The sequence below is a fragment of the Cheilinus undulatus genome, linkage group 8 (genome assembly GCF_018320785.1).
Source record: "Cheilinus undulatus linkage group 8, ASM1832078v1, whole genome shotgun sequence".
NCBI lineage: Eukaryota > Metazoa > Chordata > Actinopteri > Labriformes > Labridae > Cheilinus > Cheilinus undulatus.
In genome coordinates this window covers 27,724,559-27,742,179 of record NC_054872.1, presented here as the reverse complement: position 1 = coordinate 27,742,179, position 17,621 = coordinate 27,724,559, and the positions used below count along the sequence as shown (strand labels likewise).

At 40.1% G+C, this 17,621-nt stretch overlaps 2 protein-coding genes across 3 annotated transcripts in view; both read left to right on the top strand.

Annotated features, from left to right (window-relative positions):
* The window catches only part of fam171a1 (family with sequence similarity 171 member A1), a 37,016-nt gene extending 32,985 nt beyond the window's left edge, over window positions 1-4,031 (top strand). The window contains exon 9 of the mRNA XM_041793896.1: window positions 90-4,031. Within this exon, the coding sequence (XP_041649830.1) occupies window positions 90-1,658 (1,569 nt within the window). The 3' untranslated portion in view covers window positions 1,659-4,031. The remainder of the gene's footprint in view (window positions 1-89) is intronic.
* A 3,410-nt stretch (window positions 4,032-7,441) lies between these two features.
* nmt2 (N-myristoyltransferase 2) lies at window positions 7,442-15,018 on the top strand. Of its 2 annotated transcripts, XM_041793115.1 has the most exons (12): window positions 7,442-7,596; window positions 8,084-8,201; window positions 9,199-9,340; window positions 11,320-11,438; window positions 11,687-11,778; window positions 11,902-12,018; window positions 12,100-12,270; window positions 12,364-12,472; window positions 12,564-12,734; window positions 12,825-12,992; window positions 13,139-13,276; window positions 14,357-15,018. In XM_041793115.1, exons 1-12 carry the CDS (start codon window positions 7,484-7,486, stop codon window positions 14,375-14,377), a joined length of 1,479 nt encoding a protein of 492 aa, XP_041649049.1. In that variant the 5' UTR covers window positions 7,442-7,483; the 3' UTR covers window positions 14,378-15,018. The 2 variants fall into 2 exon arrangements, with proteins under 2 accessions (XP_041649049.1, XP_041649048.1); XM_041793114.1 differs by having other exon boundaries at window positions 12,564-12,992.
* The last annotated feature ends 2,603 nt before the right edge of the window (window positions 15,019-17,621 follow it).

The window sequence follows — 17,621 nt, the reverse complement described above, 5'->3', positions numbered from 1 at the left end:
CTGCTGTTTTTTGTGCATTTGCATTAAATCTTGATTAGAATATAGTGTGTTTAAAAAGTTTCTGACAACTCCATCTTTGTTGTCTTTAGGTGCCATTGGAGCTTGTTTCCACTGCGACTGAGCCTGACATGACCACGCCAATGCTGAAGCCTTTCTCGTACGAGCACCAAGACAATCAGCGTCAACGCGGTGTAATCCATCACAGCAAACACAGCAGCTCCTCTCTTGGCAACAACAGTCACCACGGCTCTTCCCTTGGCAACCTGACACCTCGCAGCAGAGACTACAGACAGTCTGCGGAGACGTTCCAGTTAAAGTCTGCGCTTTCATCAGGAACAGAAAGGGGCTACCGTCAATCATACACCTCTGTCTACTCGTCCACTAACCCTGTTTCAGAACCACTTTCATCTGCCAATCAAGCTCCGTTGTCAGCTAACCAGCTGAGCAGAGGGCATGTTGACTGCATCTCCCCCTCCTCTCCTCCTCACTCCCCCAGTAGAGGGGAGGGATGTGAGTGCAGAGCTCCTGACTACCTTCTGTCCCGCTCTGTGGACCACTTGGAGCGTCCCAGCCCCCCGCTGCTCTCTCAGACTGGCCAGCTTCTCTGCTGCGGCTCTGTGGACCTCCTGAGTGGAGGAGAGGGCTACCCGAGGGTGCGCCCCACCCTGGTGATCCCAGCACACTACATGCGACTGCCTGGGGAGCACCCACTGTCTGGTCAGGCTCTTCTGCTGCAGACCGATCAGCAGAGCGAGTTGGAGACCATCCAGGCTGAGCTCAATGCTTCACATTCCCAGCAGCCCTTGGGGCAAACTCCAACAGACTGTACCCCAGCCCCCACCAAGCAGGGTGATGGAGAAGGTCCCAGTCTGTCAGAGTCTCTGTCAATTCCCACAGCGCTTGGGGAAACTGCTCTGGTGGAAATTAACAGCGAGGACACATTGTTGGCTGAAAAGACTCTGATGGAACTCAGGGGAGGGAAGCCTCTGCCTCACCCGAGAGCCTGGTTTGTCTCACTAGATGGACGCTCAAACGCCCACATTCGCCACTCCTATATAGACCTCCAGCGAGCAGGGTGCCACAACAGCGCGCCAAGTGGAGGAGTTCAGCAAGTTAACAGCAGTGGTGGAAGACGTGGCAATGGAAACGATGCCAGTCTGGACTCGGGTGTGGACCTAAATGAGCCAAGAGCAGGCCGCAGGGTGAGAGACGGAGAGCGTGAAGAGAGGGAAATTGAGAAAGACAGGTCAAAGGGCACAATGCCGGCAATGGCTTACACTCAGCTGGTGTATGTGGACGATCTGGATGTGGGGGGCAGCGAGGAGGAGACACCTAAATGCAGCCCTCAGGACAGTCAAATAGAACCCACCCTGTCAAACAAAGCAGAGAGACAGAGAGAGGATCAGGGACAGGAGGATGAGCAGGGAAAGAACACAGAGGGAGTGGAAATACAAGAGGAGCCGCCATCGCTTTCTTCCTCATCGCCAGCCTCTCCTCCTCCCCTGCCAACACCAGATGGAGAGACTTTCAGGACTGATGGTGCGCTGCTCTCTGTGTCTCCCGATGACGATGCAGGACATGAGGATGGAGAGGAGGAGAAGAAGAGTCCGTGGCAGAGACGAGAGGAGAGACCCCTGCTGGCCTTCAATATGAAATGATCCCAAATAGAGCAGTACAGGGATAGATTCCCAGTGTTTCCAACACATGCAGTGTTTTTGGTGGCTTTAAATGATCCTCGTGTGCAAACTGGCTAATAACTAATGCAAATTATCAGAGTGAGAAAATGAGTCCTCATTATGTGCAAAAACATGTGTCCTAAGTTTAAAGCCAAATAGAAGCTCAGGCGGTCCTAAGAATCTTCCAAATGCGACTCAGTTTAGAAGCTTATACAAGCAAACAAGGTACTTTATCAGTCTCGATATAAAACAATCTTAATAAAAACAACATAAATTGTAAAAATCTTCTGAGTTATTTTCAATCCAATATTCTGTACATGAAATCAAATGTATAGCTGCAAAGAGGTCTTTCATTTGAATTGCATAAATTAATCAGGGATAACTCTAAATCTAGTCTCATTTACTTGCATAAAGTAATGGATTTTACACTTAGAAAGACTATTAAGGCTTAAAACTTAAAACAAAGTTGTCGGCCCAATTAGATTATTGAAGATTTGAACAATCCTCACATCTCGAGACTTTTCCACATTTTATGTTATATCCATTGAAGGAATTGATCCAACCATTGCTGCACAGGAGGAAAAGTTAAAGCCATCATCACTGTTCGCTTGAGATAGATGTAAGAAAATGAGAACCTGTCCTGTTACCTTGATTTCCACTGCCCAGACCATAACATGAAGGAAATGAAAGCCCTTAGTTTTTTGTAACATAGCACTGAGAGAATATTTCAGCACTGGGATCTCTTTAAGTCAGGAACATGAAGGTGTAAAATCTACATGAACTTCCAGGGCTCTGTTTGACACTACCACTTACTTAAAGCTCTTCACGCTCAGTGAACACTTTGGTCTGGGGAAACAAATGAACTGGCAAAAGAAGATATTTTATGCACAACAATAATATGCCTTTTTTTTTTAATAAATGGTCTTGTAAGCGTAGAAGAACTGAAGTAGGAACAGCTGATGAGTTTCTCTCACAAATGAAAGACTTCAGGAACCTTTTCTCTTGAGCCATATTGGTCTCACTCCGCTGACTGAAACACTACATTTCCTTAAAGTGAGACTATCAACATTATGGAGGCCGCTAACTGATCTTTAGGATTGTGTAGCATCTGTGCAAATATGGCAAGTGATTTGACTTTGGGGGAAATTCAATTTCTCAAAGGGTGTTTGTACACATGAAGCAGCCCTGATATATCAAGTATGTTGCTAAAATGTAGAAGGCTGTATTTAATAAAACCACTATCTGCACTGCAACATAATCAGATAATGTGACACACCGCCGTGCTGGTGCGTAAGGATGTAATGCCACTACAAACTAGTTCAACCCAAGATATTGTGAGGTGTACTAATATGAAGTGTTTTGTATTTGTTGAACCACTGACTTGCAAATTTTTGCTCTGAAGGCTATGCATTACTTTTATATGGCTGCTTAAAATGCCTTTTTTTGTTATTTTATTTACTATGATTTTATTTGCCAACATAAAGTATTTTACCCTTAAATAGGCTATTTTGTTTTCTTCATATATGTTAAGGGCTTCTCTTCTTCTTTCTGCCTTATTGTTGGGGCTAATAAAAGCAAACTCATACTCTTACTTTTTCCGGAAACCAAACTGTTTTGCATGTTTTTTTTAGTTTCTTATGTCCCAAGTGCCTTTGAACAACCCGACTTTCATGCAAAATTTGTGGAAGAGATAACTTATTTTTCACCTGCTCTTGCCTTCAGCTTCCCTCCTCTACCTCAGCTCCCCTTTTCTCTTCCACTGGTGAAAGAAAGCATGCAGTACACTTTCCTCAGCACTAGCTTGTTACAAGCTACACTGCAGACAACTCAGAAAATGCCTACCAGCTGCTGCAACCATAAAATTCCTCTACAGCAATCAGCAGGGCAACAATCTCTTTTTGAAAGAGCAGATGAGGTTTTATTGATATTTCCAGTGTAGTATGGGATAGATAAAGCTAAGTTCGCTTTCTATGTGAAGCTAAACTGCAGGTCATTTTGTTGCATTTTTGTGTTTTTTGATGAGTAAGGGTGAATGTCTGTCTCAAATGTGTTTATGTGCGCCTGTTTGGTGGCAGTATTCTGCAATACTGCTGTCAGTAATTATCAACATTTGTCAATACAAGGTTCATATAGTGGTAGCAATCATATTATCATCACTGTGTATATTTCTTTCTTTTACCTCTACCTGGTCAAACCGATGTGTGAGTTGGTGTTGTGAATGGCCTCTTTTCTTTTAGTATCCAACAGCAACTTCCAGTTTTAGAGTGGAGTTGCAGTTCAGCATCCCAAGTATGTAACTTGGTTGCTTGCATTATATTTGAAGCCTATAATTCTAAATAAAAATCCAAACTGGAATGGTTTGTGAGTGGGTCTGCATTTTTTTCAAAAAACACATCCTTTAATGAGTGATAAAAGATTATCAACAATTGGTTTTTAGCAATATTTTACAGGGTTGAAATATAACTAACAACATTTACTGAAATAACTGTAATTGAGTAGTTTTTTTGGGGTACATTTTTGGGTACATTTTAAAATCAGTTCTCTCACTTGTACTTCAGCAAGTTTTAACGAGAGTAGCTCTTCTTTTACTTTATTACAGTATGCTGTACCTTTTCTACTGCTGACTGCAGGAGCACAAAGTAATAGAATGATTCAAAATCACATCCCACAGCTCTTGAATGCTGGGTATTTTGATCAGTCTAATATGGTAGAGCGTCATTTTTGATGAGACACATTTGCACCATAAGTGAAGTTATCATCATCATCATTTTTATTGTCATTGTACAACGTACAATGAAATTGTTTTTTCAGTTCCATTTAGTGCTCGAGCAGTTTCTCATTAAATATTAAAACTGCTCTGGGATATGTGCTGTTTTTTAGTTTGTTAGTTTTAGTTCTTATTGTTCTGAACCATCTTCTTGAGGGTAGCAGTTGGAACAGGTAATGTGCTGGGTGGGATGAGTACTTCAGGATGCTCAGGGCCTTCCTGTGGCAGCGGGACCTGAACAGCTCCTCTCAGTAGAGGAGAGCACAGCCTGTGATTTTCTGTGCTGTGTTAATGACCCTCTGAAGAGCTGTCTTCTCCTGAGCAGTGCACCTGGAAAACCACACTGGGATGCAGTATGCCAGTACACTTTCAGTGGAGCATCTGTAAAAGGACACCAGCAGCTCCTTGGCCAGGGCATTGCTCGTCAGGATCCTCTGGAAGTGGAGTCGCTGCTGTTCCTTTTTGATTAGCGCTGTGGTGTTGGTTTTCCAGGTTAGGTCATCATTCAGGTGCAGGCCCAGGAACTTGAAGTCCGAGACCCCCTCCACACAGTCCCTTGTTAATGTGTATGTGCTGAGGGTCAGATCTGTTTCTCCTGAAGTCCACTATTATTTCTTTAGTCTTTGTTGTGTTGAGGACCAGGATGTTGAAGCTGCACCATGATGACAGTTTTTTGACCTCATCCCTGTATGCAGATTCATCTCCCCCTGAGATGAGCCTGACCACTGTCGTGTCATCTGCGTACTTCACGATGGAGTTGCCTGGGTGGGTGGGGGTGCGGTCATGTATGTAGAGAGTGTAGAGCAGGGGGCTTAGTACACATCCTTGTGGGGAGTCGGTGTTGAGGCTGAGTGCTGTGGAGAGGTGGGGCCCTACTCTGACTCTCTGTGGTTGGTCGCTGAGGAAGTCCTTAATCCAGAAGCAGGTGGAGTGTGGGAGGCCGAGGATGATTAGTTTCAATACCAGTCTGCTAGGGATGATTGTGTTAAATGCCAAGCTGAAGTCAATGAAAAGAAGCCTGGCATAACTGTTTTTTGTTCTATGTGGGTCAGGGTTGTGTGGAGGGCTATGGTCATGGCGTCCTCTGTTGATCTGTTTGTCCTATATGCGTACTGGTGAGGGTCAAATGTGGGTGCAAGTCCTTGGATGATGTGGCTTCTGATCAGTTTCTCGAAGCACTTCATTATGACTGGAGTGAGAGCAATTGGCCAGATGTCATTTAGGCTGCTGATGGGGGTCTTTTTTGAGACAGGGATAATAGTTGAGGACTTAAGGCAGGGTCGGACGGTGGCCTGAGCTAAGGACAGGTTGAATATCTTTGTAAAGACCCCAGTGAGCTGGTCTGCGCAGTGTTTTAGCACCCTGCAAGGGATGCCATCAGGTCCTGCTTCTTTCGTGGGATTTACTCTCCTTAGTACATGCCTCACATCATGTTCCTCCACCATGAAGGAGTGGCTGGTGTTGGCTGTTGGATGAGATGTGGCTACTTCTGATGTTGTCTGTTCGAAGCTGGCATAGAAACAAGCAGCATTGCTGCACTGGTAGGGGAGCTGAACAAGTTATCAACAAGTTAACCACCCAGTTGGAGTTCCTGTCTGTGACATTAGGTGTCCCTAAGCATGTTCTTTCTCAATATTCATCGCTTTGCTATGAGGTTGACTTTCTGCTTTACTCTTGCCAGAGGAGACCCACCTCTAACAAGATTTTCAACAGTTACTACAGCTCTGTCCTTTTGGAAAATACTTCTTTCAAAAAAGTGTAGTTTACCTTTATGTAGCGTGCACCAATATAGACTGTTTTAAAGTGTTGAATTTAACTAAATATAAGTTTAATTAAAAGTGTAAGTTTTCTATGAATTTTACCTTAATATAGAGGTGTGACTTTACCTGATTAACCTGGTTGGAGATCTGTTCTCTTGTACTTACCAATAAGGAAAGATCATATTTTATCAATCAATCTATCTTTCTTTGTATTGTGCATTTACTGTACAATCCCTCAGTACTTAAAGTAATCTTTAAAAAGCCTATAAAGTGAAATCCAAAATTTGTCTTAACACACAAGATATGTTATAATTCAATGCTGTTTTTGTTCATTGTGAGGTCAATTTGGAAAATCTATCAGCCATGGTGGTCTATGATCTTTAAAAGCACCAAAACAGAGAGATTTGAGCCAGAAACTTTGTCTCTGCCTAGCACATAGCCAGGTAGCTAAACTGTAATACAGGTCACCATAAGGTCAAGGGACAGGCTAATAGCATGTTCAGTGCTTTCCTCCACTCAGAATGTAGCTTCTATTTTAAATCTGAGAGGATCGTATTAATAGAGAGATTAATAGACCAGTACTTTTACTTTTACTTATGTACATTTTAACCAGAGTAACTGTAGTAACATATGTGTCACTAGTTTGGAAAATGGTTTTGCTTCAAAATTAATTTCAGAATAGTGTTATGTTTTTTTAAAAAGTCAGTTATTCAGAAATGGATGTAACCATCACTCAAAGTAGTTATTGCTGCTGCTAACAAGATCCATATGGCATTAATTTATCTTAATATTGAGGGTTTTTTCTAACTTGTTCTCTGTTACACAGTTAAATCTGTTAGTCCCATTGTTTTAAAATTCACAAAAAATACTTCTCAAAATTATGATTGCTATCGTATAAATTTTATTTTTTTCCATTGCTACATCATAAAAGACAGGTTCAACAGTATAGTTTCATGTTGATCTAGAGGCCGATTACTTTTAGTTAAAATAACCAACTTTATTTGAGTTTTGTTAAATTAAATAAATACTTACAGTTGCCGGTAGAAAGTTGGATAATGGTTTTTTTTTTTTTTTTTTTTTGTGGGAAAAAAACACAAATTACCTTAAAACATCAACATGGACAACATCAGACGTGAAAAGGTAGAAGTCTTCCCCTGTTTTCTCTCTCTTGGCCTCTAGGCGGGGCAGTTTCCTTCGGCATTTTCTTTGTTTTTCCATCTCTCGCCCGTCGCCCGTGATCTCTAGTCATACGGCGGCTGGTATTTTTTTTTAACATTTATATGATGGCGGAGGACAGCGAATCCGCGGCCAGCCAGCAGAGCCTGGAGCTAGACGACCAGGACACCTGCGGGATAGACGGAGACAACGAAGAGGAGAATGAGCATTTGCAAGGGTGAGGATGGCCTGCCTGGTCTGGCTATGAAACGCAGTAATGTTATTTCAGGGAGTCTGTCTGTGCGCTGCCTGTTTATGTGTGCTCCGTTAGAAATGACTAGCGCAGTATAGCTAACGTTAGCCGACCCAAACACAGACAGCTTACTGGAAGGCCGTTGTTTCAAGCTAGTAACCATAGTAGAAGTGCTAATTAGAAGCAACTTTAACATTGTTAATGTTGTTTTTGCGTGTGCGTATTGACATACAGTGTAACAGTCTAACGTCCTGACTGAATGACATGATGACAGCCAACGGTTGAGACAAACCGTTAGTTAGCTCGCTAACAATAGCCTAGCTCAGCTGTCAGTCGTTGCTATGGTAGCTAACGTTAGCTCAGTGCTTCTGCTGTGGTTGTGTGCGCGTGTGCAATGTGTATAAGGACTGAGACAATTAAGTATGCTCGCGGTTCAGTTATTCCCTTTGCTGTTTTTTTGGTTTGTCCCCAGGAGTCCAGGTGGAGATTTGGGGGCCAAGAGGAAGAAGAAGAAACAGAAGAGAAAGAAAGAGAAGCCCAGCTCAGGGGGTGCAAAGTCTGACTCTGCCTCAGACTCCCAGGAGATCAAGGTGTGATGAGAACCTGCTCACTAACTGACAAGGACTAGATGCACATAAACAACTCAAGACATTTTTTGTGATTGAGTAAAAAATCATACAGTTTTTGTTTTCAACTTTTTTTTATATTATTTTTAAAAGAGTTAGGGGGTATACATCCTAATGTATCATTAACATTGCATGAATCCCCACCTTTGTAATTAAGAGTGAAACACAAAATCATTGCTAACTTGCAGCTACCTATCTTTCTTAAATCCATAACCCTCCTGTTCCCTTTTTCTGAAATATGTAATTCAAGAAAGATGTTTACAATAAGTCCAGAGAATAATCAAGTAAATTAATAAATACATATAGAAAGAAAATAACCCCATACATATAATGATATAAAACAGTGACATCATAGATCTTGCAGTATTCAATGCCCCAATTCTGTTTCGATCATAACAATACCTGCCAGATTTGTTGGGCTGATGAATTAATCCAAAGATGTTAACAGTGAGCGCTAACATCTTTTTAGGTGCGGTACATGCTGATACAACAACAATCTTTGAGTTCAAGATTATGCCCTGTGTAATCCTTTAAAAGCATGAATTCAGGGGAACAAGTGACTAAAACTCCAAGTGTCTTAGAGAGAAGGTCACATCCTAATGTTTTTTAACTATCCGGCATTCCTACATGATATGTAGAAATGTCCTCGCTTGGTTAAAATCACACAGAGAATAATCTGCAATATTAATCCTTAAACAACATATGGGAGTTAAATAGATAAGTCTGTTATTTCTATTTGTGAAGAATACCCTATACATATAATAACAAACACAAAGATAAACGTACAACTATTTTTTTCAATTATCAAGCACCTCTTTTAAATGTTTATAATAATTCTGCCTTAAATTTTAGGACTGTATGTTACATGTCCTTGCATGTTAAGTCACACATTTATGTCACCTTGTACGTAAGGCACACTGTCCTTGATTTTACTTGTTTTGTGTTCCTTCTCTTTATGTAGAACCCAGGCCTGCCCATTCAAAAGCTGCAAGACATCCAAAGAGCCATGGAGCTACTGTCCTGCCAGGGTCCAGCAAAGAGTATTGATGAGGCAACCAAGCACAAATACCAGTTCTGGGACACTCAGCCTGTGCCGAAGCTAAGTAAGTTTCCACAGGAGTTTATGACCGAAAAAAGAAATTTCATTTAATTTGTATGAAACTTATTTGAACAGTACTGCAAAATGTTCAGTGCGTGCTTTATTGTATATTTTCCTCTTGACAGTGCTGTGTTAAGATCTCTTAAAATTTATTGTAATCTTTTGCCTTCCCTTGTATTGTTTGAGAATAGTTTTCTGATTTTTTTCTTTTGCTGAAGCAGTGTCGCTTCAACTCTCAACAGTTCATCATCAATATTAAATGTGAAATCTCTTTGCACTAGTGCCATCTACTGTCTGTTTGTTACAGTGGCTGCTGCTCAAAAGGTGCTAAAACATGCCAGATATGAAGTTCAGTCAGTGTCAAGCCATACACAGTTGGCCAGCTCAGTTGCATTGATTTCAGCTGTTTCTATTACAGCCATTGGAAATAACCACAGAACAAAGGTAAAGCCAAATAAGAAGAGCACCTCTTTTGTCTTTCCTTGGCCACTTTCCCTTGTTTAGAATGAAATGTCATGAGATCAAGGAGAATGTGGAGGAGAATCAAAAAGTTCTTTTTAAAAAGACGACTGTTGTTCTGGGAGAACTGATCTGCAAGTCCAGTAGGCAGCTATCATTGCTGTGGGTCTGCTGTGATGAATTCACAATCTCTTTAATATGGACTGCTAAAAAGCGCTTCAGTTGCTTGGTGAATTCCAACCATGTTGTTTCATGCTGTCTCTCACAAACATGGCACCCAGGTTATAACTTTTAGTTAATTGCCAAGTATACAGCATATGAAGCAGTGTTGCCTCCCAGGTTGTCCTGCTTAAGTTTGTTTGATGTTTGAAAACACCGGACAGGTACCTTTGGTGAGTCAGCTTTTAGCCTTTTCTGCTCCAAACAGACAGCTGCAGAGGTGTGTGATCCCTGAGGATCTGTGGGCAGCTGGGAGTGTTGGTATCTTTTCACACTGACTCTAAACCTTTTCTAAATTCTGACTTTAAAAAAAAAGTAATAGACTTATTAAAGATACGTGTTTTATTTAATTTAAGTTGTAAAAATAACAAAAAGAACCTAAGGTTTATTGTGATTAAAGTGAAATACTTTGATTCACTTACCTTTCTAAAGCCAGCCATGCACTGTGATTTCCACCTGACTATAACAGTCATGGTTGAAAATCAGCTCATACTGTGCGACTGAATTGCTTACAGTGCAAAGTATCGTGCACAATTTATGTGCTCACACTATACGGCCCGATGGTCTTGCACGACCTGAGTGCTTAACCTGTACGTGTGATGTCGCAACCAACTGCAACAGAAGTCTTTGGAGATTTATTTGAAAAAGTCTCAAATGCTGAGGTTGAAGTCATATCTAGTCACATCTTCTCTCACCCTATCACTGTCTTTCTCTCTATCACACACACAGGTAGGCACTAGAAAGTTTTACCTGCTATTTTCATGCTGATTTAGGGCGTTGCCTGACGGTTTACAAAGGAAAAATGCCTCAAAGTTTAGGATTCTGCTCAGGACTCTGCTCTAACTTTAGGAGTGTGTGTAGTCTTATGACCAAAAAAAAATTGAACATACCAGAATTCCATCCAGTCTGGAGCAGCTGGTCAGGCCATAGTTGGGTTGTTATTGGGGGTCGGGTCGTATCCCCTTGTACACTGCACAACAAAGATGCATGGTCTGACTGAACGTTGGCACGACTTCCAAGGGATTCTTTCAACTCAAAAGTTGTGTCTGAATCGAATGAAAGTCACATGGTGTATGCAGGCTTTAAAAGGGCACCATCACCTCATGTCTGTGCCTGATGGCTAGAACCATAGAGTTTTACACCTGGTCATGAAGTACGATTATTAGCAATTCTGTGGTTGGCGAATTTAAAAAAAAAAAAGGTCTGTATTTAGCATTGGCTCAGCGTTACTGGAGCATGAAAAGGACATTTATATTTGAAAAATGGTGTAAATGGTAAAAGTTTTTTATGTGCCGTCTTTTGCAGATGAGGTGGTGACGAGTCACGGGCCAATAGAAGCAGACAAAGAAAACATTAGACAGGAGCCATATTCCTTACCTCAAGGCTTTATGTGGGATACTCTGGATCTCAGCAATGCAGATGTAGTAAGTACAATGTGTCCATATACGTAAACATTAAAAAAATGGGTCTGCGGCTAATTAGTTTTGTAATACCATTTAATCTCAGAAAATTGTCAAGATATTCAGACTAACTTTGTGTAGGAAAAGTTAGGAATTCTAATTTCTGAAAATCTAAACCCAATAAAAGGTACTGGACTAAGCACTGTAACTCTCATTACATATTGTACAGCGTGATACTCAAAATCAAAGGCTTGCTGTGTTTTTTTTCCTAGCTGAAGGAGTTGTACACGTTGTTAAATGAGAACTATGTGGAGGACGACGATAACATGTTCAGATTTGACTATTCACCAAACTTTCTAAAATGGTAAGCTTTTATTTTTGATGTTGTCCATGTTTACTGCTTTGCTGATGTGTATTCAAAAGCACAAATATGTGTCGTTCATTATTCAACTGTCTTCCCTCTAATTTCACATTCTCTCCCCCTCAGGGCTCTGCGTCCACCTGGCTGGTTACCACAGTGGCATTGTGGAGTGAGAGTGTCTTCGAATAAGAAGCTTGTTGGCTTCATCAGTGCCATCCCTGCTGATATACGAATCTATGACACGTGAGCGCTCACAACTGATCGTAAAGTGACATGATTTAATATAAACACTGTGGTTTACAAGTCTTCTTAATTCCATTTCAGGGTAAAGAGGATGGTTGAAATCAACTTTCTGTGTGTCCATAAGAAGCTGCGTTCAAAGCGTGTTGCTCCTGTGTTAATCAGAGAAATTACACGGAGGGTGAACTTAGAAGGAATATTTCAGGCCGTATACACTGCAGGAGTGGTGCTTCCTAAACCTGTGTCCACATGCAGGTTGGCTTCATTACCATAAAACATGGCAAAAGAAAGTCAATTAAAATCACTTCTTCATGACTCTGTCTCATGTTTTTTGTTAATCTCTGTCAGGTACTGGCATCGTTCTTTGAATCCCAGAAAACTTGTGGAAGTGAAATTCTCCCACCTAAGCAGAAACATGACCCTGCAAAGAACCATGAAACTCTACAGACTACCAGATGTAAACGCTTTACACCCATCAGTCATCGATGTTAACAGTTTTTGTCAGTAGCAGAAGCTTATATGGACTTCGATCTCTTCACCCTGTGTAGAGCACCAAGACTCCCGGTCTGCGGCCAATGGAGAAGCGGGATATTCGGCAGGTAACCGAGCTGCTACAGAAATATCTGAGACGTTTCCAACTTGCACCATCTATGGGAGAAGAGGAGGTGGCTCACTGGTTCCTTCCACAGGACAACATCATTGACACATATGTGGTAGAGGTATTTGGAATCTGTTTCTATCCTCAAACACTGAAAGCACTTCTGTTGGTTCTTCTTTGGTGCATAAATACTCTTTCCCTCACTCTTCAGGGAGCTGGTGGTGGACTGACAGACTTCAGTAGTTTCTACACACTGCCCTCTACCGTGATGCATCACCCTCTTCATAGGAGCCTGAAGGCCGCTTACTCTTTTTACAATGTTCATACACAAACTCCACTACTGGACTTAATGAATGATGCACTGATCCTCGCCAAGCTGGTAATCTTCTCTATTGTAAAATACATTCAGATATCAAATATTAATTTTTTCACTGTAATTGTCTTTCTTGAGCAGACTTTAAGTTAGGCTACAATTTACTTCTTTCCATGATTAAGTTTTGTGATGACATGTTTTGTGTCTAACAGAAAGGGTTTGATGTGTTCAATGCCTTGGATCTAATGGAGAATAAAGTGTTCCTGGAGAAGCTCAAGTTTGGCATAGGAGATGGAAATCTGCAGTATTACCTCTACAACTGGAAATGTCCTCCAATGGACCCTGATAAGGTCAGTACCATGAGGATTTGCCTAAGCTGAAAATCAGGGGCCTGTTATAGCAGCTCTGCACGAATTTTGTCTTAAGTTATGCCATTAAGTCAACATTTAACCATAACAATGAGTTTGTTCGTGACTGTATTTGTGTGAGTTTGGTTGCATCACTGGAACATACAGTTAATTTAACTAGTAGAATGTAACATCTAAACGACCCAAAATATGGTGACTGAAATAACATTTACACATCATTTGACCAGTCAGTGATGAGCATATTTTCTTAATGCAGTGTTTGTTACAGCGCTGCCTCATGTTTGTCATGGTCTCTGAATAGGCTGTCTTGTCAGTACCAGGTTATGTTCAGAGTTATGGCTTCAAATCAGCTGTAAGGGGCCATCATTTTTATTTATTTGTATATATTATCCATGAGTGTTCTGCATGGATGTAATAAACATTCAGTTTAAGTAATATATTAATGGTCACTTTTGGAATCCTAAAGTTTTGTTTGTAATGCAACAAAATGAAGCAGTGCAGACAAATTTAAAATTTACTTTATTGGCATGAACAAATCAGTTATTACCAAAGCAGTGTACAAAACATGAATTTTAAATTTACACATCTACTAAAAATGTACATATTAGGTTGTTCCACATTCTGTGTAAGTTTGTAGGTATATACAGTGATGACATTAATAGTTAAAGTTATTAGTATTAATAATTACTATAATAGTAGAAATAATAAGAAAAAAATAAGATTTCAGAGTGCTGGTTGGATGAGACTGGATGCTGCAAAATGTAAAAAATTAGAAAGAGAATACCTAAAAAGCTTTTACTATAAGGGTCAAATAATTTTAAAGGCATTTAATGATTTGACCATTAAAGTAATGGTGTCTAAGTATTTCCTTCCTCAGTTTTTTACATTTCTTATGTTTGGAGTACCTGGTTTCCTTGTTTTATACTAAAAGCCTAAGTGTGTGGAGCCTTCTTGTTCAGTTAGCTTATAATCTGCAACAGTTATTACCCCCTACAGATTGTTAAGTGCTTCTATGAATTTACCCACAGTTTCTATAATAGATGTACTCTCTGCTTTTTTCAGGTTGGCCTGGTCCTTCAGTAGCAGGCCTCACAAAAGCTGCTACACAAACACTGATCAAGAGGTCAGAGGCCAGGGACCTCTGGCTGTCCCTTACCTGAATATACAGGTATCCCAAGCTAGACAATGAGAACTACAACAGAAAAAAAGAAAAAACACAGCGGGTTGGAGGCGGTTCAACCGGCACTCAACTCGTGTCATCAAGAACAAGTCTCAGTTCACCTGGAGGTGAAAGCTCATGAAATCATCACCATCCTGAATGTGAAATCATGCTATGCCTGAGATACTCATACAGTACAACGCTCCTGACATGATGCACACTCACATTGAAAACACAACAGCTTGACAAACAAGAGGATGCCTTGACATTGTGAATTCCGTTTAGTTCTTCTCCATCAGCAGATGCCTTGTTAAAGGGACTGGCATGTTGTTTTAATTTATCTGATATTGAAATATGTAAATGATAATCAATGAACATGAACATGACCACAGTACTACACGACAAGTCATTGTCCACTGCAACTGCACACTTGCAGTGTAAGAGCAACTTAAAGGCAACCAATGAGTAATTGTTTCTGTACCGTCTCATATCATCAAGGAAAGTTTTTCTGCTGGCTGTTTTTGGCGTTTGTCAGAAAAAATGTAATGAAGGTGTTTCTTTGAAAGCTGATGTAACTGGTTTCTTTTCCTCAGTGATTCTTGTTTGCACACACATACACAAAAAGGAAGGACTCATTCAACTGGTGCATTTATAAACATGTTTTTGTTCTAAGTATATAGCTATCTGTACATTTAAAGCCAGATCATATTTATTTCTGTAGTGTGAGTTTGGGCTTCAAAGGGCCGATCCAAAGTATTTTCCTCTGAAGTAGAGTAGATGTCACTGAGTCTGTTCAGAACATGTGGGTTTATGTTGATGAAGAATGTATTGCATCAAAGAAGCACAATTTTTGAGTTCATAAACAAGCAAAAGGGTCTATTTTTTAAAAGTCAGACTTCAACACAGATAGGCCACTGTACAGACTGTTCAACTTTGTTTCCTTTTTTTTTTTTTTTTTTCTTTTTTTTCTTCAAAGGATATGAGCTGTTTTCATGTTACAACCCTGTCTCTTGAGCTGAATGGTGTGTTATTTTGACAACAGATTTATTAAAATGAAGTCATTAGTCTTTAACAATAAGGATGGCATGGTCAGTGCACAAGCACGGAGAGTAAAATCGACAAAAAGAAAGAATTAAATGTATACCAGCAGGTTTTTATTTAGATTTTATACAAAAACTTATAAAGGATGTGGAGTTGATCTAAGGGCAGTTTTGTCAAAGAAAGAGCAACATTCTCAGTTCAGTCATGTTTTAAGCAGCCTGTTCTTCTGTTTTTTACCTGTCAGTAGATTATTGGTTATTACTGTCGTCTTTTGAATTGCCATGAATCAGATGTCTGTGTAAAGCAGCTAATTGGTAAGAAAAAGAACTTTGATTAATTGACCTTATTTTGAACATGCCAGCAAACTCAAGACTTTCTGAACCGGACCATCAATTCTCACTGGAGGAAGTTTGTGTTCTCAAATAAGAATTAAGATGTTTGGGATAATTAAAAAGCATTTATTCAGGGTGAAGTGGCTGCATTTACAAACGCCTGTATAAGGTACAGCATTATTTATGTTTCCCTGTTTTTCTGGGTCCATTTTTATCAACTTCTCTGGATGTTTTTTTAATGGTACTGTATTTGTGTGTCCAAAAGAAAATAATACTCTTGGTCATTTTTTTAGTGTGGTGTGTGGCTTAATGTGTGAAGCAGTTCAGTTGTTTTTAATTGTTCTTTGCAGATTTCTGGCTACATAATTTGCTTTTTTCCAATTTTCACAAGGTTAAACATAATTGGAGGTTCAACTGAAACAGATTTCTTTCCCCACCTTGGCATGACGCTGTGCTAAATCTTTGACTAAGAGCTGTTGTCAGACCTGTTGATTTTTTTAAAGGAGCTGCTGGTGTACTAAAAAGGTACAAATGTTTTATAATTGTCTTTTTGCGCTGAGTTTACTTTGTCTGATGTCTGCATAACTTAAGAAGTTGAGGCTTCTGCCTTTTCTGTTGTCAATTTTTACTGTCTGTGATGTAGTTTCTTCTCATCCCTTTATATTAGCAAGAAAAGAACCGACAGTCAGTGCTTCTGGGTTTAAAGTGTTTTTACCCTTGAAAGGTTGAATGAGTTTCACACACAAAGAAACTTGAAGGCATTTATTTATCACTGAAGCTGGGCTACTGAGTCGACAGTGTGCCTCATGGATGCTGGTTGTGTTACAGATGTGTTGCCTGTGGCTGTTTGAATGAGCATGTCGTCGTGCTGCTGTGATGATTTAACGTCCTTACTTGCCACACCCTTTAGTGAGAACTCAAACCCAAGGTACCTGCCTTATTTAAAAGATGTTTTGTTTTTTAATCAATTTTTGGAGGGATGGGAGGGTGAACTTTTGAAATGGCATACAGCTTTCTCTAACTGAAGAACAATATTTTTATTCAAATCCATTGTAAGCTGTGAAAAAGCTGAAGAACTTGTACCAGCATCATTTAGACATGACCCCATGCAAATAATCTGTTTCAACACACTCGTCAGCTATACCAGCATGGATATTTGATTGAATAAACTCACTTTAAAAAGGAAACTGACTGATGCACTTCTTTTACAATGTTACTGAAATGCAGAAAGTTACTCTTTGATGTATGCAACTGTAAATACTTCTTTTATATTAGCTCAAACCAAGATCATTTTTATGGCTTATCATCTGCCACTTTTACTAGAAAAATGAATTTACAACAAGAATCAAACTATTCCCCATAAATTTTCATCTCAAACATGTTAACTGATGTTTAACACCTTATGAAGAGTTTTACCAGACAATGTTTTCTACAGAGGCCCTTAAAGGATATGTGGCAATCTCAGTGTAGAGATATCAAGATGAGACTTAGCAACCAGTGGCAATCCCAAATCTCCACAGTCTGGGACCAAACTATCTTCCAGAAACTACCTCCAGGATTCAGGAGTAGAGTGAATGTAATGGCTTGCCAGCAGTCCTGGCCTCAACCCCATTGAACGCTTGTAGGATCAGCCTGGGTGTGCTGTTTGTGCCAGAGTGACCAACACAACCAGATTGGCTGACTTGTGATAAATACTGGTTGAGGAATGGGATGCCAAAAATTCAGAAAAATTAAGTAAATATCAGGGAAAAGCCAGAAATATTATACCAAGATAATAAGATAACAAGTGCAGATC

What these genes read in the sequence shown, in the direction of transcription:
- nmt2 (XM_041793114.1), top strand. Translation starts at nt 7,484, where the DNA reads ATGATGGCGGAGGACAGCGAATCCGCGGCCAGCCAGCAGAGCCTGGAG. An exon ending in GAGAATGAGCATTTGCAAGG is followed by an intron (nt 7,597 to 8,083) that starts GTGAGGATGGCC and finishes GTTTGTCCCCAG; the next exon opens with GAGTCCAGGTGGAGATTTGG. An exon ending in TCACCAAACTTTCTAAAATG is followed by an intron (nt 11,779 to 11,901) that starts GTAAGCTTTTAT and finishes TCTCCCCCTCAG; the next exon opens with GGCTCTGCGTCCACCTGGCT.